Source organism: Phyllostomus hastatus, unplaced genomic scaffold, assembly GCF_019186645.2.
Source record: "Phyllostomus hastatus isolate PE091 unplaced genomic scaffold, TTU_PhHast_1.1 phas_scaffold_129, whole genome shotgun sequence".
Taxonomy (NCBI): Eukaryota; Metazoa; Chordata; class Mammalia; order Chiroptera; family Phyllostomidae; genus Phyllostomus; species Phyllostomus hastatus.
The window spans coordinates 14,664,937-14,677,064 of NW_025334009.1; the positions used below are offsets into that span (position 1 = coordinate 14,664,937).

General features: G+C 45.2%; 1 protein-coding gene across 2 annotated transcripts in view; it reads right to left on the bottom strand.

Annotated features, from left to right (window-relative positions):
- Positions 1 to 234: 234 nt before the first annotated feature.
- Positions 235 to 12,128, bottom strand: part of CNOT10 (CCR4-NOT transcription complex subunit 10) — a 61,968-nt gene continuing 50,074 nt past the window's right edge. For both annotated transcript variants that reach the window (XM_045856820.1, XM_045856819.1), the window contains exons 15-19: positions 8,390 to 8,520; positions 7,495 to 7,530; positions 7,173 to 7,300; positions 1,576 to 1,651; positions 235 to 669 (exon numbers count right to left, since the gene is read on the bottom strand). In XM_045856820.1, coding sequence (XP_045712776.1) covers positions 518 to 669; positions 1,576 to 1,651; positions 7,173 to 7,300; positions 7,495 to 7,530; positions 8,390 to 8,520 — 523 coding nt within the window. In that variant the 3' untranslated portion in view covers positions 235 to 517. The remainder of the gene's footprint in view (positions 670 to 1,575; positions 1,652 to 7,172; positions 7,301 to 7,494; positions 7,531 to 8,389; positions 8,521 to 12,128) is intronic.

Here is a 12,128-nt window from a genome sequence, read left to right on the forward strand (position 1 = left end):
TCAGTAATCTCTTCTTTTGGTCAATGTTACTAGCCCTATGGGTTTCATATGCATTTTATGGTCCTTTTATTCATAACTAGGTATAAAGTACATTAACTTCTCCTCCCCTCTGCCTCTGGGTCAGCTTCTGGAAGGCTCCTCATCTGTGGCTGATGTTCTCTCGATTTTACAAACTTTAACACTAAGTCTCAGATGCCAAAACACTCTTAACAGTTGCAAGAAAGACAAAATATGTTATATGAGGCTGTTCTGATAAGACCATGATTTAATTGCCTATGACACAGACATTACATAATCGCTCCAAAGATTAAAGAAAAACAGATGAAAATTAATTTGTGAATCCTTAATTTTAAGTAACTTTCTGGCAAAAATAATCAGGGGTTAGAATCATTTCAAATTGTATCTTTAGACTCGCACCCTTCACCATCTGTCTTTTATTCATTTTGCTGCGATACAACTAAAAAGGCCCATAGATATTCCCCTGGGTCTCAGGTAGTAGTTTTCCAAGAGCAAAGTATCACTTCCGCTGTACAGTGAAAGCCGGCATTTGGATGGGCTGGAGCGGGTGGACAGGCTGGAACACTGGCTTCTTTCTCATCTCCGAGAGTGTTTTCACTGTAGGGAGCAGCTGATTCCTTTTGATGATCTGTAAGGCTAGCTGGGTGTTACCTGCAAGAACACTTCCCATTAAAAAAAGCAGCACACAACATCACCACCACACACAGGGCAAGCCGTCAGAATCCTGCAAGGGAGGTAAAAGGTGTCCTGGAAGAGAAGTGATCAGCACATTTGCTGTACCCTGGAACCACCCAAGGCCTCCTTCCCAACCCCACAGATTCTGATGTAGGAGATCTCGGGTGTGGCATGGGCGGTGGGATTTTTTTAACCCCCCCCCCCCCGCCACCCCGCCAGTGATTCTAAGGTCTAGCCCAGGGTAAACCCTATCTACAGGTAGAATGCAAGGAAGGGATCTAGAGGCCAAGGCCTGCCGGGTGACACACACTTAACGCTCCTTCTTCACCTATAAAGAGGGGAGCCTTTTAAGGATTCCTTCCCATGAGCCACAAGGAGTGACTTTCAACTCTCACTATTCCTGTCTCTTCTGATTTCTCCCATCCCCATCTCTCTCCCACTTCACGCTGTCTCTTGTGTGGGACCCACAGCCTTTCTCCCAGGGAGCCACGTCTTGGAGTTTGTATATGCTCCAGACGTATAACCAGGATTTAGGTTTGGATAAATAACTCCCAGCAAAAACTGGCTTGGTGTAAAAGTCATTATGTGCATTCAAAATGCTCAGGTGTACAACTCAGAGCAGCTGGTGGTCTGACTCACGGATCTCAGTTAGAGTCAGTTGGCTGCCCAGGAGAAAGGTCCATCAGTAGGGGCTAATCATAGCTGTCCGGAAGTTATGCTATTCTGCATTTTCACAGGTAGAAGGAAATATGCCTAACTTGCAAGAAGTAGGAATTTGTAAGATACCAAAAATCCCCTAGCTCCATTTTTGTTCAGAAGAACTTGATGGGTGGTATCTTCAAGGAAGGCAAAGTTTCAGTGTCAAAGGGAAGAGCCCCTTACCATTCTGCAGTTCGAGGTAGACGGCCAGTAAGATGGCTTCAGGGGGCACCTCTTTAGGGTGGATCATCGAAGCCGCCTGTGCTCGGAACAAAAAGACACTCATGAAACCAGCAGCGTAAGATACAAACTCCAAGTTAAAACAAACAAACAAACAAACAAACAAACAAACAAAGAGGATGTCAGCCTACACACGACAAGTTAGCCAACTTACTCAAGCTCATTCCCACATGGCCTCCTAGGGACCACGAGTTCTGCTCTGATGGCTCTCAGATGCCTTTGTCTTGACCCCCTACCAGTAAAACTAGACATGTGATTTTTTAACTATTTCCCTTGCCTAATCCATAATGAGTTCTTCCGAGGAGAAAGCTTTTCTCTCCGCTTGCTTTTCACCTGCCTGGGGTTCTTCTGCCCCCTGGCTAGATTCTGTTTTGAGATGGGTGGTTGGGCCCTCCTGATCCCGCACCGCGCCCATCCAGCCAAGTCTGCGGTGCTTTCCGCCACAGACGCAGCGGCACTCAGAGTAGAACCTGCCGCCCATTCGTTTTCCAAAGTCACAGGCCAGTGCTGTAGCCTGCAAGTTTCCAACGTCAACTATGGGAATTCAAGCTTAAAAGGCTGGAGGTACAGAAATATGAGCACCACTAAGCCTATCCAATGTCTTCATTCTTAAGGACTGAAACGGTACAATTTGGTCAAATAAAATTATTTGCTTAGGCAACGTGCTGTCTTTTCCTAGAGGAGAGCCACAGCACCGGCCAGCAGCTTCTCTCCCTTCCAGCCCCCACAAAACAAGGCCTGGCCTGCACCAGGCCAAGGTTCTGAGATGACAGGTGCAGTTCCTCAGCCCGGGCCTCTCTGGGCTGCAGCCTTCCCTCACCTCACCCCTTCATCGAACCAGAGAGTGTATGTCTACGAGCACGTACTGACCAGAGGTGGGTGTGAGGGTGAAACACTCAACATAAACGAGCGTGCAGGTCACTGACAACCATCCAAACACATCTACCTAAATGCTAGGGAGAGAGGAAAGGGAATGCACTGTGACTCTGAAGAGAGACAAGGGAGAGTTGGTTTTGATGGAGGGCTTCGGGGCAAGGAAGCCCGCTTACTCCTTGCCGGGCCTGTGTCTGATAGGCAGCAAATGGGGAGAAACTGCATCGTGGGCCGGGGCGCAAATGCGGAAGGCGTCTGTGGGACCAGCCACGTGCCCACGGTTGGGTCCTGGCAGCATCAGAAGAAACCTCAGACTCGTGGGGTTTTCTGTCCAGGGCACACATGCCTCAGTCCCTCATGAATGAAGCAGGGAGTTTTTTACTCCTCCCACCGAGGTGGAACAACTCAGTTCAGAAAACGAGATTTTATACCTCCAGGCCCCTTTATACCGGCAGGATCACCTTTATAGCATTTTGTGAAGATTAAAATCTCCACTTTCCCTCCAACTGGCTATTAACACAGGTCATTTTTGTAGTTGCTGTTTCTTGCGTTGACCACAGGCTACAGCTTTTTCCATTGTGAGACTTCATAGTATTTTGCTCACTGGCTGTACAGAACGCTTAGCGGTGGGCAGGCAACCTCTGAAACATCTTCTCGGGAGCCCTCCCCAACCCTTCGCATCCTTGTTTTGCCCTCCCAGGCAGGGTAGGCCTCCCAATTAACAGAGGTCCAGCCATTGGATTAACCTAAAAACCCAGGGACCAAAACAAACCCCCCTTCAGACCCCGAACCAGCCTGACCCCATCTGTCTCTCCCAGCGTGGCAGCCGCCAGGGCCACCTGCTGTACAAGACCCGGGGCTAGACCATACACACTGTAACTTTAGATCAAAAGGCCGGTTTGCTGCAGTCCTCGGGGCCCACGGGCGCTTTCGGAGGGGCTGTTAAATACCCTCGCCTTGCCGCTGAGAACAGCGAGACAGCTGAACTCTTACCCATCAAACGAGTTTACTCAATTCCTAGATAATATCACACGTTTCCCTGGACAGTCCATCACTTAACTGGACTGTTTTGAAGGAGAAAGGATGACCAGAAACCACTGAGTTGACTAAACACCACTATCACTCGTGGTTACGTTCTGCCTACTGGACACAATGAAGTGGCCTTCATCGGAGGCAGTGTCCCAGAGCCACCCCATCCTGAGAGTGGGTGTAATTTCAGTCTCAGTTACTCCGACAGCATGTGGGGCGGTGGGCTCTCTTACGTGCTGCTGGTGAGTATGTCATTTGGAACAAATTCTCCATGTTAAAAATCTTTTTTTTTTCTGAGTTTAGGACTTTTATTTTATATTATTGTACTGTTGTTCAAGTACAGTTGTCTCCATATGCCCCCACCACCACTCCCCCTACCCCATCCATCCCTACCTCCCACCCTCGATCCTACCTCCCGTTGGTTTTGTCTATGTGTCCTTTTTTTAAAAAATTATATTTTATTGATTATGCTATTAGAGTTGTCCCATTTCCCCCCTTCTCTCCCCTCCACCCTGTACCCCCTCTCCCACCCACGTTTCCCCCCTTTAGTTCATTTCCATGTGTCATACTTATGAGTTCTTTAGCTTCTACATTTCCCATACTATTCTTACCCTCCCCCTATCTATTTTCAACCTACAATCTATGCTTATTCTCTGTACCTTTTCCCCCTCTCTCCTCCTTCCACTCCCCTGTTGCTAACCCTCCATGTAATCTCCATTTCTGTGGTTCTGTTCCTGTTCGACTTGTTTACTTAGTTTCTTTTGGTTTTGCTTTAGGTGTGGTTGTTAATAATTGTGAGTTTGCTGACCTTTTACTATACATGTCTTTTCTTTATCTTCTGTTCTTAGATAAGTCCCTTTAGCATTTCATAAAATAAGGGCTTGGTGATGATGAACTCCTTTAACTTGACCTTATCTGAGAAGCACTTTATCTGCTCTTCCATTCTAAATGAGAGCTTTGCTGGGTAGAGCAATCTGGGATGTAGGTCCTTGTCTTTCATGACTTGGAATATTTCTTTCCAGCCCCTTCTTGCCTGTAAGGTCTCTTTGGAGAAATCAGCTGACAGTCTGATGGGAACTCCTTTGTGGGTTACTGTCCCCCTTATCTCTTGCTGCTTCTAGGATTCTCTCCTTCGTTTTTACCTTGGCTAATGTAATTATGATGTGCCTTGGTGTGTTTCTTCTTGGGTCCAACTTCTTTGGGGCTCTCTGAGCTTCCTGGATTTCCTGGAAGTCTATTTCCTTTGCCAGAATGGGGAAGTTCTCCTTTATTATTTGTTCAAATACGTGCTCAATTTGTTGCTTTTCCCCTTACCATTCTGGTACCCCTATAATTCGGATGTTGGAATGTTTAAAGGTGTCCTGGATGCTCTTAAGGTTTTCCTCGATTTTTTGAATCCTTATTTCATCATGCTTTCCTGCTTGGCTGATTCTATCTTCCTTCTGGTCCACTGTATTGAGACTCAGATTCCTTCCTTTCACTATTGGCTCTCCTCCGTGTATCTTGCTTCATCTCTTTTACAGTAACCTGCATCCTTTCATCTAAATTGCACCCAAAATCAACCAATTCCATGAGCTTTCTGATCACCAGTGTTTTGAACTGCGCATCTGATAGATTGGCTATTTCTTGGTCGCTCAAAAGGATGAGTTCTGGGGCACTGATTTGTTCTTCTATTTGAGCCATCTCTCTCTTTTTTTTTGGTCTGGTCACTCCTGTTATGGTGGGGGGCGGAGCCTTAGGTGTTCACCGGGGCTGGGCACCCCAGTCGCTAGATTGTGACGTTATATGTGGGGGTGGGGACGGGAGGGAACAATGGCGGTAGTTCCGTTCTCCTGGGCTCAGACCCTTCTCTGGGATCCTGGGCTGCGAGCTCTGCCCTGGTCCACAATCGCTGCTTCACTGGGTCCGCCAGCCGCAGCTTGTGCACTCAGGGATCACCGCTGCGTTCTTGCGCCCCGGATGGCTGCCACGCCGATTTCACGCCAAATTTTCCCCGACCTCCGCGCGCCGCCGGCCCGCACCAGCCCCGCACCTGCCCGGCTCGTCTTCTCCTACCAGTCTGGATGTACGGGTCTACTTCAACTCCTTGGCTGTCTGACTTCCATTCAGATAAATCCTCTATCAGTTCTGAGTGTTATTCTATCTGTAAATTATTGTTGTTTTAATCTTGGTTGTGCAAGGAGGTACGGTGCGTCCACCTATTCCTCCATCTTGCTGGAAGTCCTCCATGTTAAAAATCTTAAAACCTGTATACTCTCTGACCTTGTACTTCTTCTTTAATAAGGCATCATCTCCACAGGGGCAGGGCTGTATCATGCCCACTTATTTACTTATCCCCAAGGCTGACTTGTTGAACTGATAGCTTTGGAGGAATTACTACTTTCCAATTCTGTGAAATCCCTCTGGGGCTGCCAGTGGTGCGATGTGTTTCCCTACTACAGTCCATGCCCATGACTGGTCCAGGGATTGTCAGGTGACCTGAAGAGGTCCAATCAGAAACTTCCTTGAGACTTGCTGGTGATGCAGAATTTCAGTGGTGGAATTCAGAGGTCTATTTTAGTTACACATCACCAGTAGTTTTCTTTAGCGTATGTGGAGTTCCTTTAGTACTTTCCAAACCCTGTCTTTCTGAAAGGTATACTTGTAATTTAACATTTTGAAGAGGCATAGATTCACGTTATTCAAAAAGAAAAAGTAGGCCCTGGCTGGTGTAGCTCGGTGGATTGAGTGCGGGCTGCAGACCAAAGTGTCGCAGGTTCGATTCCCAGTCAGGGCACATGCCTGGGTTGCAGGCCACAGCCCCCAGCAACCGCACATTGATGTTTGTCTCTCTCTCTCTTTCTCCCTCCCTTCCCTCTCTAAAAATAAATAAATAAAATCTTAAAAGAAAAAAAAGTACACAAGTATTTGGTGAAAAGTCTCCCTTTTTGTGCTCCAGCCATAGTGCGCTTTTCTGCCACCCCTGAAAGCCATGTTAGCAGGTTCTGGTGTGTCCTCTCAGAGATCTTCCACACACATACAGGATTATACGGAGACTGTTTTACACCTCGCTTTCACTAAATATGACATGGAGGCCCTGGCTGGTATAGCTCAGTGGAGTGAGTGCTGGTCTGCAACCCAAAGGGTCACTGGTTCGATTCCCAGTCAGGGCACATGCCTGGGTTGCGGGTCACGTCCCCAGTAGGGGGTGCACGAGAGGAAGCCACACATTGATGTTTCCCTCCCTTTCTCCTTCCCTTCCCCTCTAAAAATAAAATAAATATTTTAAAAAGAAAAATATGTCATGGATATCATCATTTTCATACACTGAGTTTACAGCTACATAGTGTTCAACTATGTAGATGTACCATTATTTAAGTGATCCTTTATTTAGATGGTTTCCAATCTTTTGAAATTTAAATTATTAAAATCATCAGAAAAAAACTCTTCACTAAGTGCCCTTTTACCCTTAAATCAAGACCTAGTTTCACTTTCAATACTGATCGGTTGTTTACCTTGCAAGAATATTTTTAAGCTCGGAAAATGGTATTTGAAGGTTTACCAACCTCACCAGGAGCCCCAAAGTAACAAAACCCACACTCCACACCCTTTGCAGGCTGCTTTACAACGGGGCCTGGCACCGCCCTCTGTAGGCTCACCTGGTGCAGACACTTGCGGGCTTTGTCATACTCGCTCCTCAGGCAGTAGGCGCTGCCAAGGTTAAAGAGCATCACGGTCCTGGCAGAGTTGACGGAACTGGGGTAGCACTGAGGGGCCCGCTTCCCAGCTGGGGAAAAAGAGCACAGACGCTGGTGAAGAGGCCGGGCCAAGGGCAAGGGAGCAACCCAATCCACTGGCCCAGGGGCTGATGGGCAAAAGCACTGCTCCTCAGGCTGAGAAATGAAGGACACAGAAGGCTCCAGTCTAAATCTCTGGGATGCAGGCCAGGCTACTTAAGCATTTAGAAAACTTCTCACTTACAGGACTCCATTGCTTCATTTTCTCCTTTGTCTGATCCTACAAAGACATGAAAATAAATGTGAGGAAGCTGGACAAAAGAGTATATATTCTAAGAACCTGGATTTCTTTATGAAATGAAAATCTAGTGTCAAGGCAACTGCAACAGTATTTACTTTTCTTGTAGCGGACATTCAATTAAAAGACATTGGAATGCCACCCCACCTGCCACCTCAAATCTGAGAAATAACCTTAAAAAGTGAATGCCAGTCTCACTCCCTCAGAAAAACTTAGCCATGATTTAAAACTGACTTTTTTCCCCATGTTAGATAAGGATATCTTTTTTTTTATTTCTTGCTAAATGATAATGAAAAAAAAAGATATAGAAATAAAATCATAGGTAACAATCCAAGTATAAATATAACTTCCATTTTAATAAATTTACCACTTATTTCAGATGCTACCCACAATTCTGTGCTATTTGTTTTATTAAACCTTTTCTTAACACCATCCACATGAGTAAAGCTTCTATGACATCTATGATGTTAAATCCACCCACTGGGCAATTCTAAGTCTTTATCTTAGCAGCAGCATTTGGCATAAAACTGACTTTTGAATGCAGTATTTTACCTTCCTGTGGATTATGGAATCCTCCCGTTGAGAATAATACAGTATGAGAATCAAAATGAATAGTTCTAATACTATCAGCCTTTTAAAAGTTAGAATTTAGGCCGTAAGATAATCAACCCCTAGGTCCACTGAGCGAACAATTACTACAAAATCGTTACAGACGAAACTGTAGAGAGCCGCCCTAAAGCTTCCTTCCCTCCACAACTGTGCCCTTGTACTTCCACACAGCCCGAGGTGCAGCAGGAGGTGGGAATGGTGACCGCTTCCGATCAAATGTGTCCTCATTAACCTTGGTCCTGCTCATTTGAAGAGATCCCTAAGGAGACATCAGTGACATTCTCCGGGTTCAAGTGAGTAATGGCATCAGATATTCTGTCCAGAGAGATGAGGGCTTCTGCAGCATATAAATGACCCAAAAACCTAAAATTAAAAAAAAAAAAAAAGATTTCAAATGGAAAAATAGGTCCTCACAAAATACCCAATGTATAAGATTTGGTATATGTTTCATATATTTCAAGTCCTTGAATCGAAATCTAAGTTTATAAATGGATCATTTAAGGGTTATGTAAATTTTATCTCTTTAAAATGATCTTAAAATATGCAACAATCATTTTTATACTAGCTACACAGGTACAAATTACACATATCAATTAAGAAAGCAGTTCCAAATTGGCAAATCTATACTGCTCTATTTACACGGAAGAGAACACTAAGCTGGGGAGGTAATGAGGGTCTGGAACAAGAGGCAGGCCCAAGGAGGAATGCCCATCGAGGGAGGCCTCAGAATCGGAGTCCCCCCATCTCTGCTGCTGGAAAAGCCAAACTGCACCAGAGACCAGGCCAGACTGGGGCTGGATCTGAGATGCACCTACGTGACACCCATTCCAAAGGCTCCTGCTTTCCTAACCGTCTGGTTTATGCCCGAGATGCTGGAGCAGACGCACATCCTCCTGACTTACGACAGCCGCTTCTTCCAGTCTCTTATTCTGAGCCACTTCCCCATGATCACCCGATTGATTTTTCAAAATTCAAACAGGCTTTAGATGTGATATACCCTTGCTCAAAATCTTAATGGCTTTTTCTACACAAGAACAAAAACTAGACTTTTACCGATTTAAAGCTCTCCACAATTTGGTCCCACTTTCCCGCATCCAGTCAATATTCTCACTCCCCCAAAGATTCCTCTGTTTCTACCCCACAGTGTCCTGGGCAGGGCACACCCACTGCTCATGCCTGGGCTTGCCTTCTTGGGCTCAGAGCTGGGCCTCATCTCCACAAGCCATTATCTAACTTCTCTTTTTAAAGGGCCAGTTCAGGTCTCACCTCTTCTAGCGAACCCCACCGAGTCTGTCCACATGGGCCTAGGGTTCCCAAATCTGGGGCTCTTTTCAAATGGACCATATTCTGGCATTTATGCACATCAATCATTCCAGAGCTCTTTATTCATTCATTTATTTAAAAGTATTTTATTTATTTATTTTAGACAGGGGGAAGGGAGGGAGATAGAAAAGGAGAGAAATATCATGTGTGGTTGCCTCTCCTGTGCCCACTACTGAGGACCTGGCCTGCAACCCAGGCATGCACCCTGGCAGGGAATCGAACAGGGAACCCTTTGGTTCACAGGCCGATGCTCAATCCACTGAGCCATACCAGCCAGGGCTCTTTATTTCTTTATCAAGCAATTTCTTTCTTCCAACTAGCAGTGTTGCAATGACCTTTTGTTTTGCTTCCCTACCAAAACACCCTCATAGAAATGACAATTAAAAAAAATTAGTAACTTCAAGTACATTTTGAAATAAGATATCTTAAAATTTTCATTAAAACAGTATCCACAAGCCAATAATCACAAAAAACAAACACATAAATTCAAACAAAACATCAAGTTGTTCTCTGTGAATTGACTTAAATAATTTTTTAAAGATTTTGTTTATTAGCCCTGGCTGACATAGCTCAGTGGATTGAGCGCGGGCTGGGAACCAAAGTGTCCCAGGTTCGATTCCCAGCCAGGGTACAATCCTGGGTTGCAGGCCATAACCCCCAGCAACCGCACATTGATGTTTCTCCCTCTCTCTCTCTCTCTCTCTCTCTCTCTCTCTCTCTCTCTCTCTCTCTCTCTCTCTCTCTCTCTCCCTCTCCCTTCCCTCCCTAAAAAAAATAAATAAAATCTTTAAAAAAAAAAAGATTTTGTTTATTTATTTTTAGAGAGGGAAGGGAGGGAGGGAGGGAGAGAGAGAGAGAGAGAGAGAGACATCTATGTGCGGTTGCTGGGGGTTATGGCCTGCAACCCAGGAATGTACCCTGGCTGGGAATCGAACCTGCGACACTTTGGTTCGCAGCCCGCGCTCAATCCACTGAGCTATGCCAGCCAGGGCTGACTTAAATAATTTTTTAAACCAAACTGAAATGGCTTCACGACACGCGAAGGCCAGAAATACAGGCAGGGAGATAAAGCTGCTGCGGTTCTGCCAAATGCAGAGAGACCCGCTTGTCCCTACCTCAGAGAGAGTTTCAGACACCAGTGTTAGGAAGCTTCAGAGAATTAAAAAGAAATGACCAGACAGGGCTCGGCCAATCCCTCAGAAATTAGCTAAGAAACCATATAATCTCGGAAGGAATTTTGTTTCTTTGGCATCCAAAGGGAAGAAGTTGATACATGAGGTTAAAAACTGTCCAGCGGCCCCGGATGGTGAGGGTCAGAGGGTTGGGCCACGTCCTACAAACTGAAAGGTCGCAGGTTCGATTCCTAGATGGGGCACATGGCTGGGTTGCAGTCAGGGCTCCTAGTTGGGGGTTTGCAAGAGGCAACCAATCAATATTTCTCTCTTTCTCCCTCCCTTCCCCGCTCTCTAAAAATAAATAAAGTCTTTAAAAAAAAACAATTGTACAGCAAATGCTAGATAATGAATCTACATGGAATAATTTAAGAATAGCAATCACAACGTCAACCAAAGGATTAAAAAAGGCAGCAAGGATTTATGTTTCACACTTATTTTTATTTCTTTATTTCTGTATTTTTAGAGAGAGGGGAACGGAGGAAGAGAGAGAGAGAGGAACATTGAAGTGCCTGAGAAACATCAATCAGTTGCCTCTCACATGCCCCCAATTGGGGACCTGGCCCACAACCAAGCATGTGCCCTGACCGGAAACTGAACCAGTGACCTTTTGGTTTGCAGGACGCCCAACCCACTGAGCCACACTAGTCAGAGCTATGTTTCGTTTTTGTTAAAAAGAAAACCAAGACGCTACTCTAAGAATGCCCATGCACACCGCAATCCGAACATTGCAACCCCTGTGGCAGCCGAAGCTCCGGTCTGGTGTTTCATGGAGCTGGGCAGGGAGGACACAGGCACCTTCCTAGAGGCACCCCGACTGCCTTGGACTGAACTCAGGATCCGCCCCCCGCCGCCGCCTGGATATCAGACAAGCTTTTCTCAAAGAGAGCAAGAGTTCTGGTACATTGGAGTTGTGACAAAGCCCCATGATACTGGATGCACCAGTTACCTCTGGGGAACACTGGCCTGAAACAGCCTTAATCAATGCTAATTTTAGATGCTTATATAAAGTAGTATTTTTTCAGAGGCAAAAAATAAACATTTACACAATCATTCCTCAGAGTATGATCTCAAATTCTGAGCGCTGCATTTTATAAACAAAGATCACTAAAAGGCAAATGAGTAAGTATTATACTTTGGAGATTATAAGAACATACCCCTGGGATGAATGAAAAAACAACTGCAAAGTGTTATGCAGAGTATTTGTGGCTTTGGACACTATTTTTAGCATCAGCATTGTACGAAGATTGCATGCTGCAACTCACTCAATTCCATAAAAGATGACGGTGTGCTTTAGAAAAATCTAGAATGGCAATGATACTATTATTAAAGAGGCAACTGAAATGTCTGAATAAAACTCGTACTCAGGAAATGGGATAGTAGTTTGGAAAAATATTTTAAAATTCTTATTTATTTCAACTGCATTCCTCAAAAGAGATTTATCATGGTGACCAAACTCCTTTTTTTGTGGGTCTT